The sequence below is a fragment of the Miniopterus schreibersii genome (genome assembly GCF_964146895.1).
Source record: "Miniopterus schreibersii genome assembly, chromosome: 15".
Lineage (NCBI taxonomy): Eukaryota > Metazoa > Chordata > Mammalia > Chiroptera > Miniopteridae > Miniopterus > Miniopterus schreibersii.
Window position 1 is genome coordinate 31025555 of NC_138115.1, and position 13113 is coordinate 31038667.

Here is a 13113-nt window from a genome sequence, read left to right on the forward strand (position 1 = left end):
TAATTTAAAAATAACGTGTCTTGATTAGGTGATGTTTATTTTAAGAGCAGAAAGCATCGTGTTTTTTTTTACAGTTCGTGAAAGATAAAATTCATATTACTGCACAATATTTTTGACCATTATAATTTCTATCAAAATTAAAGTTTAATAGGGACATATCACATGGACTATAATAATTTATATATAATTATTTTTAAAGAGAAACTGTACATGTTATTAAAATAATTTATTGTGATACATATTTCCATTGCTTAAAAATACAAGTGTTCAAATGAAAATTAAGAATCTTTATACATAGAAAAATGCATTGTTTGGTCAACTCCCAGTAATACACTCAGATAAATGGATGAACCCTTTAGAAAGTTATAAAAATAACAGATTATATTAACAATCAGCTATGATTGCCTGAGGATTGCTTCTGAGTATACATGATAAATCTAATGGGAAAACCAGCTTATTACTAAAGAAAGGTGATGTATGCAAGCAAACTGTGTGTTTAGAAACTTACCATAAGTGTATTAAAAGGGCCAGAAAAGCTTTTTATGCACTTTTTGTTGATGATTGTTATTATGAAATCACTTACAAATTAAAAAACAAGAAGGATAGATTAAATTTTGCTGTATAGTTATTCAAATATTGAAATCATGCAGGGAAATCATTCTTACATAATTTAAAATAATTATAAATGCCCCTTAATATAAGCCTCTTTATTAATGTTTTAGATGGCCTAACTTATAGCATAATGTTTTTATTATTTATGCCTGTTACTATTCTTTTCCGATATTGCTCATTTTAATTTTCATGTTTTATGCACTGATTATTCTGTTTCCTGTTCTTTGTGGCTTCTACCCTGCCCCCTTCCTGACCACAACCTCTTCTTTGTAGTAAGTTGCCACCACAGTGTTTGAAATTTGAATTTCAGAATAATGCAGATGTTTTATCTGAGGGAGAAGCATCACCCATGTGTATTGAAGCAAGATACAGGGCAGTTTTACATTTAAATGCTGAATGTACTGGTTGGCTGTGTAGGGGCTTCAGAATCGAAAGGAATCTCCTCCACATTTTGTCTTTGTCTTCTCCAGGTCCCATATTTCTTGGCAACTTTCATAATGTAGTTTTTAAAAGAGGATCCCATAAAAACATATAGGACTGGGTTGAGGCAGCTGTGAAAGAGTGCAATGCTCTCTGTGATTTGGATGGCGACGTCCATGCGTTTGCTTGTGTCGCAGTCGGTGATCAGGGAGTAGATAATGTCTATGGCTTGGCAGAACTTGACGATGTTATAAGGCAGCTGAGTGACAATGAAAACTATAACCACTGTGAGCAGAACTTTGAGGGGTCGAGATTTTTTAATGTTTGGCATCTTGATGAGTGTCCTTGCCGTGATGAAGTAGCACACTCCCATAATGAGAAAGGGTATCACAAATCCGATGCAGATTTCCAGCATTTGAATTGATGCTTTCATTGATGTTTGTAGGTGGTATGGGAAGATGGGAACGCACATAGCCTTGTGATTTACGGTATAAAACACCAGCTCGGGTATACTCAGTAAGATGGCAGCCGTCCAGACACAGAAACAGATGAACCTGCATGATTTTCCCACTCCTGAGTGACTCGGGGCTTTAGTTACTGCCCAGTATCTGTCTATGCTGATACAAGCCAAAAACTGCATTCCAGAGACAAAGTTGATTGTGTACAAGGCCGACGTGACCTTGCACATGATTTTCCCTAAAACCCACCCATGAACTGCATTAACTGCCCAAAAAGGCAGTGTGAATAGGAGGAGTAAGTCTGCCACCGCCAAGTGCAGGATGTACACATCTGTTTTGGTTCTCTGCTTCTTGTAACAGGCGTAGATCGCCACTACTGCGGAGTTTCCTGCAACTCCAATGATGAAGGCTACTGTGAAGAAGGCCGGCAGGAAAACTTTTGCAAAGTTTCTGACCTCTTCTTTTACACAGACCACTTCATACTGACTATAGTCATGAGTGCCGTTTATTTCATTGTCCTCATAATAGTAATCTGTTGACAGGTTGTGTTCCAAAGCCATGGCTGCAACCTAAATGGCAAAAAGTATACAGGATGTTCATTTTAATGTTGCTTAGAAGGAAACACTTTTTTTCATCGAGCATATGTTTTGTTCTCTTACTAGAGAAGAGATAGTTGCCATAACATACACGAGCATGAATCTGCCATCCTTGGAAATCCTTTGATGGAAGCCACGTTAGAGTATATCCCCAGGACTAGCTTCTTTTCTTTCTTTTTTTTCACTTTATTTTTTCCATCACCATTTATCTCCTCTATGCCCTCTTCCACCCCCTATGTGCAGGAGCTGGGATTTACACAGGGAAGCTAAAAATAATACCCTGGGGAATTTTCTTAACCATTAAACCCTAAATAAACATCATGACTTCTTTTGTGAAAATAGTTCTTAAAATATGAAAATTTAGTCAGATTTCAACTAAAAGGAATCAAAAATGTTATAATTTTTACATATACAAGTTTGTGATTCTCATGCAGTATATTTACAAGTTAAAATAAAAATAATTTTAATTACTTAAATTTATTTTCTTTTTAGGTTATTTATTTTAAAATAAGTTTCATAAGTTATCTCAGCATTTATCCTCAGTTTCATTAGTTGGCAGTTTCATTAGTTGGCAGTCTCTAGTTAGCCTTCCTCCAAACCCTGTCACTACGTGCTTATTGTATACTGTTTGGTGGCACTGTCATTTCACTAGTCACGTAAGCCTTAAGCTTGTGCCAACCTGACTTCTCTCTTACATTCATCCATGATTTCTCGTCAGCCCTTAAATTCTGATTTTACCTTCCAAATAGATCTCGAATCTGTTCTTTCAGTCTGTGCTCTGTGACACATCCACACAATTCGACCGTCGTTGCCTCTTACCTGGTCTACTGCAGTATCTTCCTAACTAGCATCCTACTGTTCTTGGTCTTCCTGCCACCTCCTTGTCAAACACATTTTTCTTCCCGCCATTAGAGTGCTGTCTCTACAGTGCCAGTCTGTAACTCCCCTGCTTAGCTCCTCGCCTGAAAGACACATCTCTTCACCTGAGACTGTCCAGGCTCCTTAGCAAGATATCCAAGGCTCCCTCCATAATGTGGTCCTACCCATGGTTCCTGCCACATCTCTCTACTAGGGGCCCAGCACCACAGAAAGTACTAGTACTGAGTTGCCAGTGGTCTGCTGGCACACCCCTTGCTGGAGCGCAGGTACTCATTCTGTTCCTTTATCTCATATACTATTTCCTGCCCTTCCCCCGAAGGGCCAATTCCTACTCAGTTAACTGGGATGTTACCTACACAGAAGACTTTCCTGATCCAAAACCTGTAGACGTACCTCTTAGAAAACTGACCCCATTCTAATTAAAAAGATGTGTTTCCCAGACTACATTTTCCCTCTATGCCCTAAGTTCCCTAAGACTGTAATTAATACCTTATAGAGTGCCTGGTGCACACTAGCTGCTCAGTAAGTATCTGTCAAATATAGGTTTTTACCTGCAGATATAAAGCTGTTACTCTCCTGCCTCACCAGTGTTATTCTACTGTTTTGGCTCTTAATACCCAGTAGTAGTAGGATAAGCTTACACAGAATTCACAAGTTTTCAAATGTATTTAATATTGTCTTTCAATGTTTTTATCAGAGTGCTGAGTTTTGTTTAGCTTTTTTCTTAGCCTTTCTGTCTCCCTTTGGTTATTTTTGTCCTTGGAAGAATCCCAAATATTCTTATAGAACCATGAATGAAAACACTATTTTCAGAACAGTGTGACAACTTATGGTACAATTTCAAAAGAATATTCTTATACTTGCTAACATTTTTGGGATGAGTAAAGCAAAGTAAAGAAGCCCTCCCTGGAAAGATACCATGTAAAAGAACTACTTTTATTATGTAAAAAGCAGGTGCCAATAACTTAAAATGACTACTATTATCCTTACTGTTATTTGAAAAGTTCCAATCTGGAAGAGTTCCCTGGTTTCTATTAATTATTAACACAATGATGAACTTTGCTCTTTCCTTCTCTTTTATCACAGAATCTTGAACTTGATAAGGAACAATGTGGCCAAATAATGTAAGATATTAAGGAAGGATATTTTAAAATCATAATTAATCTTGCTAAAAATGTGCATAAATAGGAGTAGGAAAGGAAATTATTTCCAGAAATGATCCTCTGGCTAAGGCATAGAATCACATTTAGATGTCTCTGTAATTACCACAAGAACAAAAAAATTAGTGTTTGTAAAACAAAGCAAAAAAATTGGCATAGCAAAACCTGCTTCTTATTAATAAAATTTCATAGGCAATAGTGGTATTAAAATAATACATATTTTCTTCTTGTTATATTCAGATAATTGTTTTAAGGTTCAAGTGTATAAGTGTATAGCTGTTTTCAAATAGCTCTTCTTTGCACATAAACTTAGTTTAGACTTTTATGCATAAAGACTCCCTCTGCAGAAGTAAATATACAGAGTCTTTGAGCTTTTAAAATAAATCATATCCTAGTCAGAATGAGAAAAGAAAAACCAACCTGTTTCAGTGGGCAGACGGGAGCAGTCTTGAGTGCAGAGTGAAATCAAATGACCTCTCTTAACTGGGGCTACTTTTGTTTTCGTTTTATACCCCGCCTTTGTCTTGCATCCAAGAGGGCTTTCCTGAAATTTAACCTCGTGAGCACTTGATCTTTATGAATAACCCATCCCATGAAACCAAATTCAAGTTCTTAAGCATCTTAGGATACAAGCCTGGGAGAATTTCATCTTGTTTCAACAACTACAGACCTTTCCAAGTTTCCACTTAGCTGAAGGCAACCAGAAGTGCTTGTGCTTAGGAACTGCCTCCAAGCCAAAAGAATTCACCGGGAGCATCCAGGCAGCTAAGGAGCACTTGTAGGCAGCACCAGAAAAGGGCCCTCTAAAGCTATCTGCCCTCGGGAGGAAAACGAAAACGATTTTCACCCAGAAAATTATCTTTCTAAAGGCTAAATTATCAAAGGCTAAATTCTAAGTAATCATTGGGCATATCTAGAAGTTAACTTTTTTATGCCCCATTAGTATTTTACTTAAGCTATGAGACTCCTCTTTGCTTCACTGTCCTCCTGTCCTGGACCTCGGGGTGCGCCTCCCCCCCCCCCCCAACTTAAAACTCTCTTGCCTTCTTGTACCTTTTTCCTCACAGACCAGCATCCCATCCTAGGTCTTAGTAGGTCGTTTATTGTTTCCAGGTTTCCGAATGAATGACACTTAGAGAAAGAAGAGAAACTTACGCAGATGTAGCCCTTGTGGCTTATTTGAGTGGGGCTCTCCTCATATTTGCATAATGGTTCTACTTACTGTGTACTCGCCAGGCCAGGGCAGACTCCACCTGCAGGAGTTACTTCAGACCCGTGCCATTTTCCTCCAAGCAATTCAATTCTCAGAAAAGAGGCTTGGGCACGGGGCCCTTGTCTCCCTTCATCTTCCCGAAGTACATGCCTGAGGACAGGCCGGGTTCTTGCTATTCCCCAGTCTCTGAGGAAGTCTTTGGCTTGCAGCTAACCCAGCACACCAGGAAAAAGCGGGCCTGGATCGGTGGCATTTGCCCTTTTCCATTGTGTAAATGCTCCTACCGTGACCTATTTTAAGCTGCCAGCGTGAAGTCACTGAAAGCAATGCTGCTGAGAGGCGAGCAGAACCAGCTCTCCCGAGCAGGCTCAGGCACACTTCTCCCAGAGGCGGCACCGCCTCTGTTTACCGGAGCTGATGTTACTCTGGTCTCTTGCTCCTTCTGCGGGACACTGCTCCCCATGTCATCCCTGTCCCTGCCCTCTCTAGGCGATCTGGTCTTTCCCCTCTCTTGCCTCTTGTCCTTGTTCTGATATACACTGGGGCAGGAGGGAAAAAGCAAGCAACCTTCCACTAAATTCTTAGAGTGGCCTACAAAATCCCTTCACCCTCCCTGCCTCTGCCCTTACAGCGCAGGACTCGTCCTCTGCCCCTTGCTGTGCCCACCACCCGCTTGCTGTGCCACACCACCCGCTTGCTGTGCCCACCACCCGCTTGCTGTGCCACACCACCCGCTTGCTGTGCCCACCACCCGCTTGCTGTGCCCACCACCCGCTTGCTGTTGTGGAACATACCAGGCACATTTCCTACTCAGGGCTTCGTGCTGGCTCCTCTGTCTGCTGGACTGTGCTTCCTCCTTCAGCCACTTCCAGGCTTTCTCCAGGCACCACCTCCTCACTGGGCAGTCCCTGGCCTTTCTATTTGAAATGCACCCCGTGCCCAGACTCCAAACCCACCATAACCACAGCACTTAGTGGGCACTAACGCACCGTACCAGCTGCCTGCGGCCTCTGCCCTGCATCACAGTGGGAACTGCATCAGCGCAGGCACTTGGTTTGCTTCTGCACTGGCAGGGCCCAGGTGCTAGAATGATGTCTGGCACATAACAGGTCCCCAATCAATACTTTCATTTAATAAGCAATCCTACTTCTCCTGCTTACATGACCCCATTTCACTGACCCTTGTTGCTATACTTCAACAGTGCTTAAGTAACTTATCTTCTACAACGTACGAAGTCAGCAATGGAGCTGGGATTCTGCGCCCAGACCTTCAGTCTCAGGCCAGCTCTGCTCGATCATACTCTGAATTATATCTTAGTTATTATTTGTGGGTTATCATAACTTGCCTTACCATTCAACTATTATAGGACTTTTAGAATGTTTCCAATATTTTGCCATTACAAATGATGTTACAGAGAGCGTATTTATAAATGCTGTAAGGAACTGAACTTAATCTAATCTTACTGAAAAGTACTGAAGAACGTGACTATATAATTATCTTTTTCTTTTTACACAATCAATAGCATTCTTACTATTCATACTGTAGAATAATCCTAGAGTTTTCAGATAAGTGTAATTTTGATAGATATTGTAAAATTATACTCTATAGGGATGGTATGACTTTGTACTCCACCAATAATGTAAGAAAGTGTCTATTTCCCTAGAACCTTCCAATAGAATGTGTTATTTGACACCACTTTACTCTCTAAATGGTTTCTAACAGTCCCCCCCCCCCCCGCCCTAGCCAGTCATGTGTGGAAATATTTTCCCCAAATTGTTTTTTTAAAAATGTATAATAGTTTTATATAGACAAGTCAATTTATCTTTTTCTTTGATTTCAGTTATCATTTTTAAGGTTTAAAATTTATTTTCCATCTAGAGATTTCTTTAAAAATTATTTTTTCTTCTAGTTTCTTATGGCTCTTTTAAAATTAAAAAAATGTTTCAATTCTGATCTATTTGGAATTGATTCTGATCCAGTGGTATTGTGTAACTACAGCTGCAGCAGTAGCAGGAGCGTGTGACACTTAGTGAATACTTATTACATTTAAACCTTCCTGGAGGTAGAATAAGTGAATTTCAGAGTGTTTCCCCCATTAAAAATCATCACACATACTTTTAGAGAACACATAAGATTGGTTTTTTAAAAACTGTATGATTGTATGATAAACATTATTTTTAATAAGTGGAAGTTTCATTGTAAAATGGGACTTAATTCATAATGGGTTTTTATTCCAATTTGGATTAAAGCTAAGTATTAGTTTTAAAGCTGAGACCAAATAAAGTTTAAGTATTTCACCTCAGAAATGCAGTGTTGGTACAAGAAATAGCTGAGACTTTGTGGATGGCTAACTGTGCTTCATATTACATAATTGTTTACATCACTTTATTGTTACAGACCGCATCCACACCCAACCGTCAGGTTTCTTCCCCACCTGTCATCTTCCCTTGTGTTAGAGAATGACTTCGTTTAATAACCAGGTGGTTTGCCCTGGCCAGCGGCACTGGAGGGTCGCCAATCCCTGTCCCCAGTCAGTTGGTCAGTCCGGTGCATGCGGGAGGCAACCAATCAGTGTGTCTCTCTCACATCGATGCTTTTCTCTCTCTCTCTCTTCCCCCCTCCGCCTCCCCCCTCTTTAAAAATTAATGGAAAAAATATCCTCACTCCTCGGGTAAGGATTAAAAAATAAATAAATAACCATGTGGTTTGTAAGAGTCTAAGAAATTAAAATCCATCAGCAAATATCAGGGAGGTGTCGTTTTTCAGCTTGACTTAATCCTGGCACTTGAACAGCCTTGAAATACCAGTTTGGATTAAAAACAAAAATATTTTCTCTCTGTCATCCATTTCATTCATGCAGGTCTGTGACACAGCAGATATATTTAAATGTTTTCTGGTCTATTCAGGAAACTCTAATATATTTCATTTATGACATCTGGTATCCTGCTTATTAACTAAAATGATATAAAAGAGCAAAACTCTCTTTTAGAAGGACATTTTAGCGGCTCTATCTGCCAAATTCTACTTGTAACTAAGATGAGATGATATATTTGTGAGGGTTTTTTCCCATTTTAAGAAACTTCAAGGTTAAATAAAAATATTTCAAAATTTAAAACCTACGCACTCACCCTTACTTCCTCTACGTAATGATCCCCAAAGGAGGGCCAATTGAGAGGTTTTATTATTTTTTTAATCAAAGTTGTTTTAGGTTAGATTAAGCAAGGGGGAATCAAAGAATTATTTACTTTTTTTTTTTTTTTTAGTTTCTTCAAAATTTACCAGATTCCTGAAATCTATTGGGCACTCACACAAAACTGAGGCAACAAGTTTTCATGACACAAAGGGCAAGGCAAGACATGCTATTGTGAAATATTAGAGAAATACATATATAATCTGAGTATTAGGGAAATGGGGCTTTCGACTAGGGTTTAAGTGAGTTGGAGAGATTCTACTTTTGAAGGATTTAGTTTCTGATTATAAGTTAAGATCCATGAAACCGTAAAAGATTTACCCCAAATATTCTGTATAACAAAGATAGAAATTGAGAAAGAAAAGATCTCTAATGAAAACGAACCCCCAGTCATACTATTATGTCCTACTCTGATTCCAGTGTGGTATCTAATGGTCAACTTAATGTTGTTTTTAAAAACCGCCCTGCTCTAAGCCAGCTGAAAGGCTTTTCCTTTCCTCCAGCCACGGTTGGAGTCAGACACGTGCGTGCGGGCTGCGAGCTCGGAGGCCGGAGCGGCGGGGGGGGGGGGGGGGGGGGGGGGGGGGGGGGGGGGGGGGGCTGGGCCCGCATCAGGCTGCGCCCCGCCCCCTCGCCTGGGTGCGCGCAGTCACGGTGCGGGCCCGCGCCCTTCCCCCCTTCCTCCCTTTCCCGGGGGAAGTTCTTTCCCGTGGTTTTACAGCCAGCGGAAGCGTCCCGGCAGGCAGCGTGCTGCAGGGCTCTGGGCCGTGCACCCACGCGGCAGAGGGGGGAATGCTCCTCCACGCCGCGGAGCTGCTCAGTCCACAGGAGGCGGGGAGAGGCGAGCACACGCGCAGCCTTCCCGCCTCCCGCCCCCAGCGGGCATCTGCACTTTTGTCCGCAAGGTGGTAGGCTGGTTTTTAAAGAGTTCTTAAAAAATAATAAATTATTATTAAATTAGAAGTGGTAACTAATCAGAATCTAAGAGCTTACTGCTTCCCATCCCCTCCCACCCCAATAGAAAATACCCCAGAGAAAATTCTTCTAAAGTTTCTGTTTTTAGTTCTCTGGTTTCTGCTATTAAGTAAAATGTTTTCCCCCCTCCCAATTTATTCATTTTAGACACTCTCCCGACTCTCCATTGTGAACAGCGACAATTTCGCTCATTTGTATTACAACTCTCTGACTTTTCCTAATACACATAGTTCATTGTTCCTAATTTTTTGATTGCTTTTAAAAGTTTTAATGATCTGTAACTCTTTCCTCTGCATCCTCATTGGGCAGCATCTCTTGAGGCTTCGCTTTATAACACGGGATATGAGTGCCTGCCGCCTCTCTCTACCTTTATCCCTTCCTTCCATACTGTACCTTGTAGCAGCCACAGCTTCTGCGTTTACATCGGGAGAGCTCGCATGCATGCTCTGTCTAGCCACCACAGTCATGGTTGACCCCAGGGTGACTCTAAACTTTGGAAACCAACACATAGCACTTGCTTTATAGGACTATGTTAATATTGTTCGATGCTGGTCTAAGTAGTGTGATAGATTGTGTGCCCTTCTCTCACTGAGGTAAGGTAATATCACCTTGGCCATTCTAAGGAGCATCAAGGTCAACTAGAATAGCTTTTCTTACACTCTGTATTACATAAATTCATGCCATATTGTAGTTGGTTTTATATCTGAATCATGGTCCACTTGTACATTTGGAAAGTATTTCCCTGAGAGTCTAATTGCCATTTTTCTTGCACTGCATTATTTGCTTTCATCATATCTCCTCCCCCTTACACATAAACACACACATCTAAGCTGTACCTTTGATTCATTCTTTTCTGGAGACCTCTCAGTCTTTACCCTGATGCAAGTCTAATCCTCATGACTCTGTAGATGACTTTTTTTCTCTTTGAAACCATTTAGGATTTTCCCTTTATTGTTGATGCTCTGAAGTGTCACAAACACGTATTTGAAGATTCCTCTTGCCAGGCAGTGGTCCTTTTAATCTCAAGATTTTTTCAGTTTTAGAAGATTTTCTTCTACAACTTTCTTTGATAAATTCTTCCTTTTAGTTTTTTTTTATTGGACTGTTTTCTCTGTTTTGGACCCCTTTTATTTTATTCTGATGTTGGGCTTTATGTCTTTGCTCTCCTATTTTTAGTCTCTGACTTTTTCCTTTGCTTATGGAAATTTTCCTGATTTGATTTTCAGCGCTTGTATCAAACTTTCTTTTAGCAATCATGTTCGTCTCTAAGTTTTTATTTTCTTGCTCTCTGGTTGTCTCATACCATCCTTTTCTGGTTTTATAGCTGCAATACATTTGGCTCTCTCAGACTGCAGTAACTGGAGGCTTTTGCTTTGTTTTGTTTTAGGTTCTCTCTGTTTCTTGTTTTATTTTGTTCCTCTGTGGTCCATTTTGGTTTATTTTGGACAGTTATTCTCTTTGATGCTCTGAGCTCTATCCACATACTACAGACCCTTGGTTTTATGTACATACTTCAGAGAAAAGGAAGAGTAGATGGTGGAGGTTTTCTTTGTTATTAACACCGAGCTCTTTCCCAGCCATGTTTCTCTCCTGAGTAGGAATTCTGTAAGGAAATAGGGCTGGGACTCACTTTAGAGGAAGCTGATGGGAAGCTAGCTTTTAAGTCTCAGGATGACAGGTTTTTTGTGACACACTATATACTTTTCTCCTTAGGCTGTCAGATGCCTGCCTGTGCGAGTACCACCTGATACATTTCCCCACTTATAAATCTTGGATTAATCTCCCTTTTGTAGTCTCACTTCTAAGTCATACCTTCTGACTCTCCCTTTGAAGCTCCTTACATCATTTTCTAGACTCTGACTTCTCTGCCCATTTCATTGGTCCACTTGCCTCTGTTTCACAGACATTCATTGAACTCTCATCTGTTGCTCACCACCACCACTACCAATCCTATGCCTCACCTTCTATATTTCCTTTTCTGTTAATGGTTTTACCTTCATAGTACTTTTATATTTTTGTATCAATGGGATCTTGGGCGCAATGGGAGACAAACACATATTTCTGCCATCTTGAATCTTTACAACTTGGTTTTAGAAAAGCTTATCAATTCAGTTTCCATTTTGAAATGTAGCACATTTTAGATTGTTTCCATTGTCTAGTTTTCTCTGTTTAGTATCTCCTCGAATAGGCTGGAAAGAGCTGTAGTCCTGCATTCTATTTCATTTGTTTTTTCTATAGAACAAGAAATTCAACTGTACAGTTTCAAAATTTCAAATGCAAGTGCTACAGTTTAAAGTAGACCCGTTCTCTCTAACTTCACGCTTCAATTTTTTTAACCCCCGCTTGCCTTGCTCTGTGCCTTGACTAATCATCTTTTCTTCTAGCATTGTGTCTTTACTGTCTTCTTCCCAATCCCCTCTCAATCTGGAGTTAAGGCATCTCTCTCCTCTGGGCCCTGCCCGCCTTGGCTCTCCCTGCTCACCGTTACACGAGTGCGCCGACACTTCAACGCCACCGCGTTTCTCTCCTGTCTCTGCTACACGTGAGTCTCCTCGGGATACCCTTTGAATGGTTTTGAGACGCAACAATTTTCAACTCCTGTTCAATGTTGCTTTGTCCCTGCTCCCATTCCTTCCTCTCCCCATATTATACTGAAATAAATCCCAGACAGCACATCTTTTCCTTCAGATATTTAGTATGTTTCTCAATAAGGGCTCTTTAAAAAGTGTCAACTATAGTACCATTCAAACATCTGAAATTACTTCATTATCATTATATATCCAGTAAGTATTCACATTTCTAATTGCTTCATAATTATCATTAATACTTTTTAGTTTATTTGACTGAATTAGGATCCAAATAGGGTCTAAAAATTACTGTTGGTTGATATGCTTTTAAAAGTTGTTTTTAATCTGTAAGCTCCCTCTCTTACTGCAATTTAATTGTTTAAGAAACCGGATTATTTGTCTCCTAGATTTTCCACAATCTGGATTTACTGATTACAACTCTGCACTGTCCTGTAATGTGTTCCAGGCAGTTTATCCTTTTAAACTCCTGGGATTTTATGGTGTTCAATGATTTGACATCATTCCTAATGTTTCACATTGAATCTTTGTATCATTGCAATTCTCTTGAAACCACTTTTTATAAGAAGTTAGAAAAAGAACGTAATAATTAAAGTTTATACAGACGTGTTTAACTCAGTCTGACCCAGTTGTTTATGGCCTTGTAATTAGAAAGCCAGTTAAATGGTAGTTTCCTTGTGGGACCAGGTTCTTAGAGTTACTGATGAAAATGAAATGTACTTTTTTGCAATAAGGGCCCTTTGGGAAATTGCCTTTCACCTCTGAACTGTAATAAAATTTGCATTAAAATGAGAGAAACTCTATTTTCAAATTTCTAACCCTAAATAAATGAGAACCTAGGCTCAGGTGGAATCAGAGACTCGTATATGTGAATAGCTCCAAGCAGACCATCTTCAGCTGCTCCAGAGTATGGCTAGGGCAAGCAATGTAGTCTGCGATAGATATTGAGACCCTCACTCAAGCAGACTTCCCCGCGCCCAACCCCACTGCTGGGGAAAATAAGTGTGTTTTTTCCCTCAGCCACT

General features: G+C 40.1%; 2 protein-coding genes across 6 annotated transcripts in view; one reads left to right on the plus strand and one right to left on the minus strand.

Moving 5' to 3' along the window:
• The window catches only part of ACAD11 (acyl-CoA dehydrogenase family member 11), a gene marked incomplete at its 5' end in the record, with an annotated part of 56293 nt that overhangs the window by 30163 nt on the left and 13017 nt on the right, over nt 1-13113 (plus strand). The gene's annotated exons all lie outside the window — the stretch shown is intronic.
• Nucleotides 17-6357, minus strand: ACKR4 (atypical chemokine receptor 4). Of its 5 annotated transcripts, XM_081159681.1 has the most exons (5): nt 6133-6192; nt 5348-5488; nt 5179-5256; nt 4546-4669; nt 17-2059 (listed from the first exon to the last, which is right to left on the minus strand). In XM_081159681.1, the coding sequence occupies exon 5, from the start codon at nt 2048-2050 to the stop codon at nt 998-1000; it is 1053 nt and encodes a 350-aa protein (XP_081015807.1). In that variant the 5' UTR covers nt 2051-2059; nt 4546-4669; nt 5179-5256; nt 5348-5488; nt 6133-6192; the 3' UTR covers nt 17-997. The 5 variants fall into 5 exon arrangements, with proteins under 5 accessions (XP_081015807.1, XP_081015810.1, XP_081015808.1 ...); XM_081159684.1 differs by lacking the exon at nt 5179-5256 and having other exon boundaries at nt 6133-6173; XM_081159682.1 differs by lacking the exon at nt 6133-6192 and having other exon boundaries at nt 5348-5547.

What these genes read in the sequence shown, in the direction of transcription:
- ACKR4 (XM_081159683.1), bottom strand. Translation starts at nt 2,050, where the DNA reads ATGGCTTTGGAACACAACCTGTCAACAGATTACTATTATGAGGACAAT.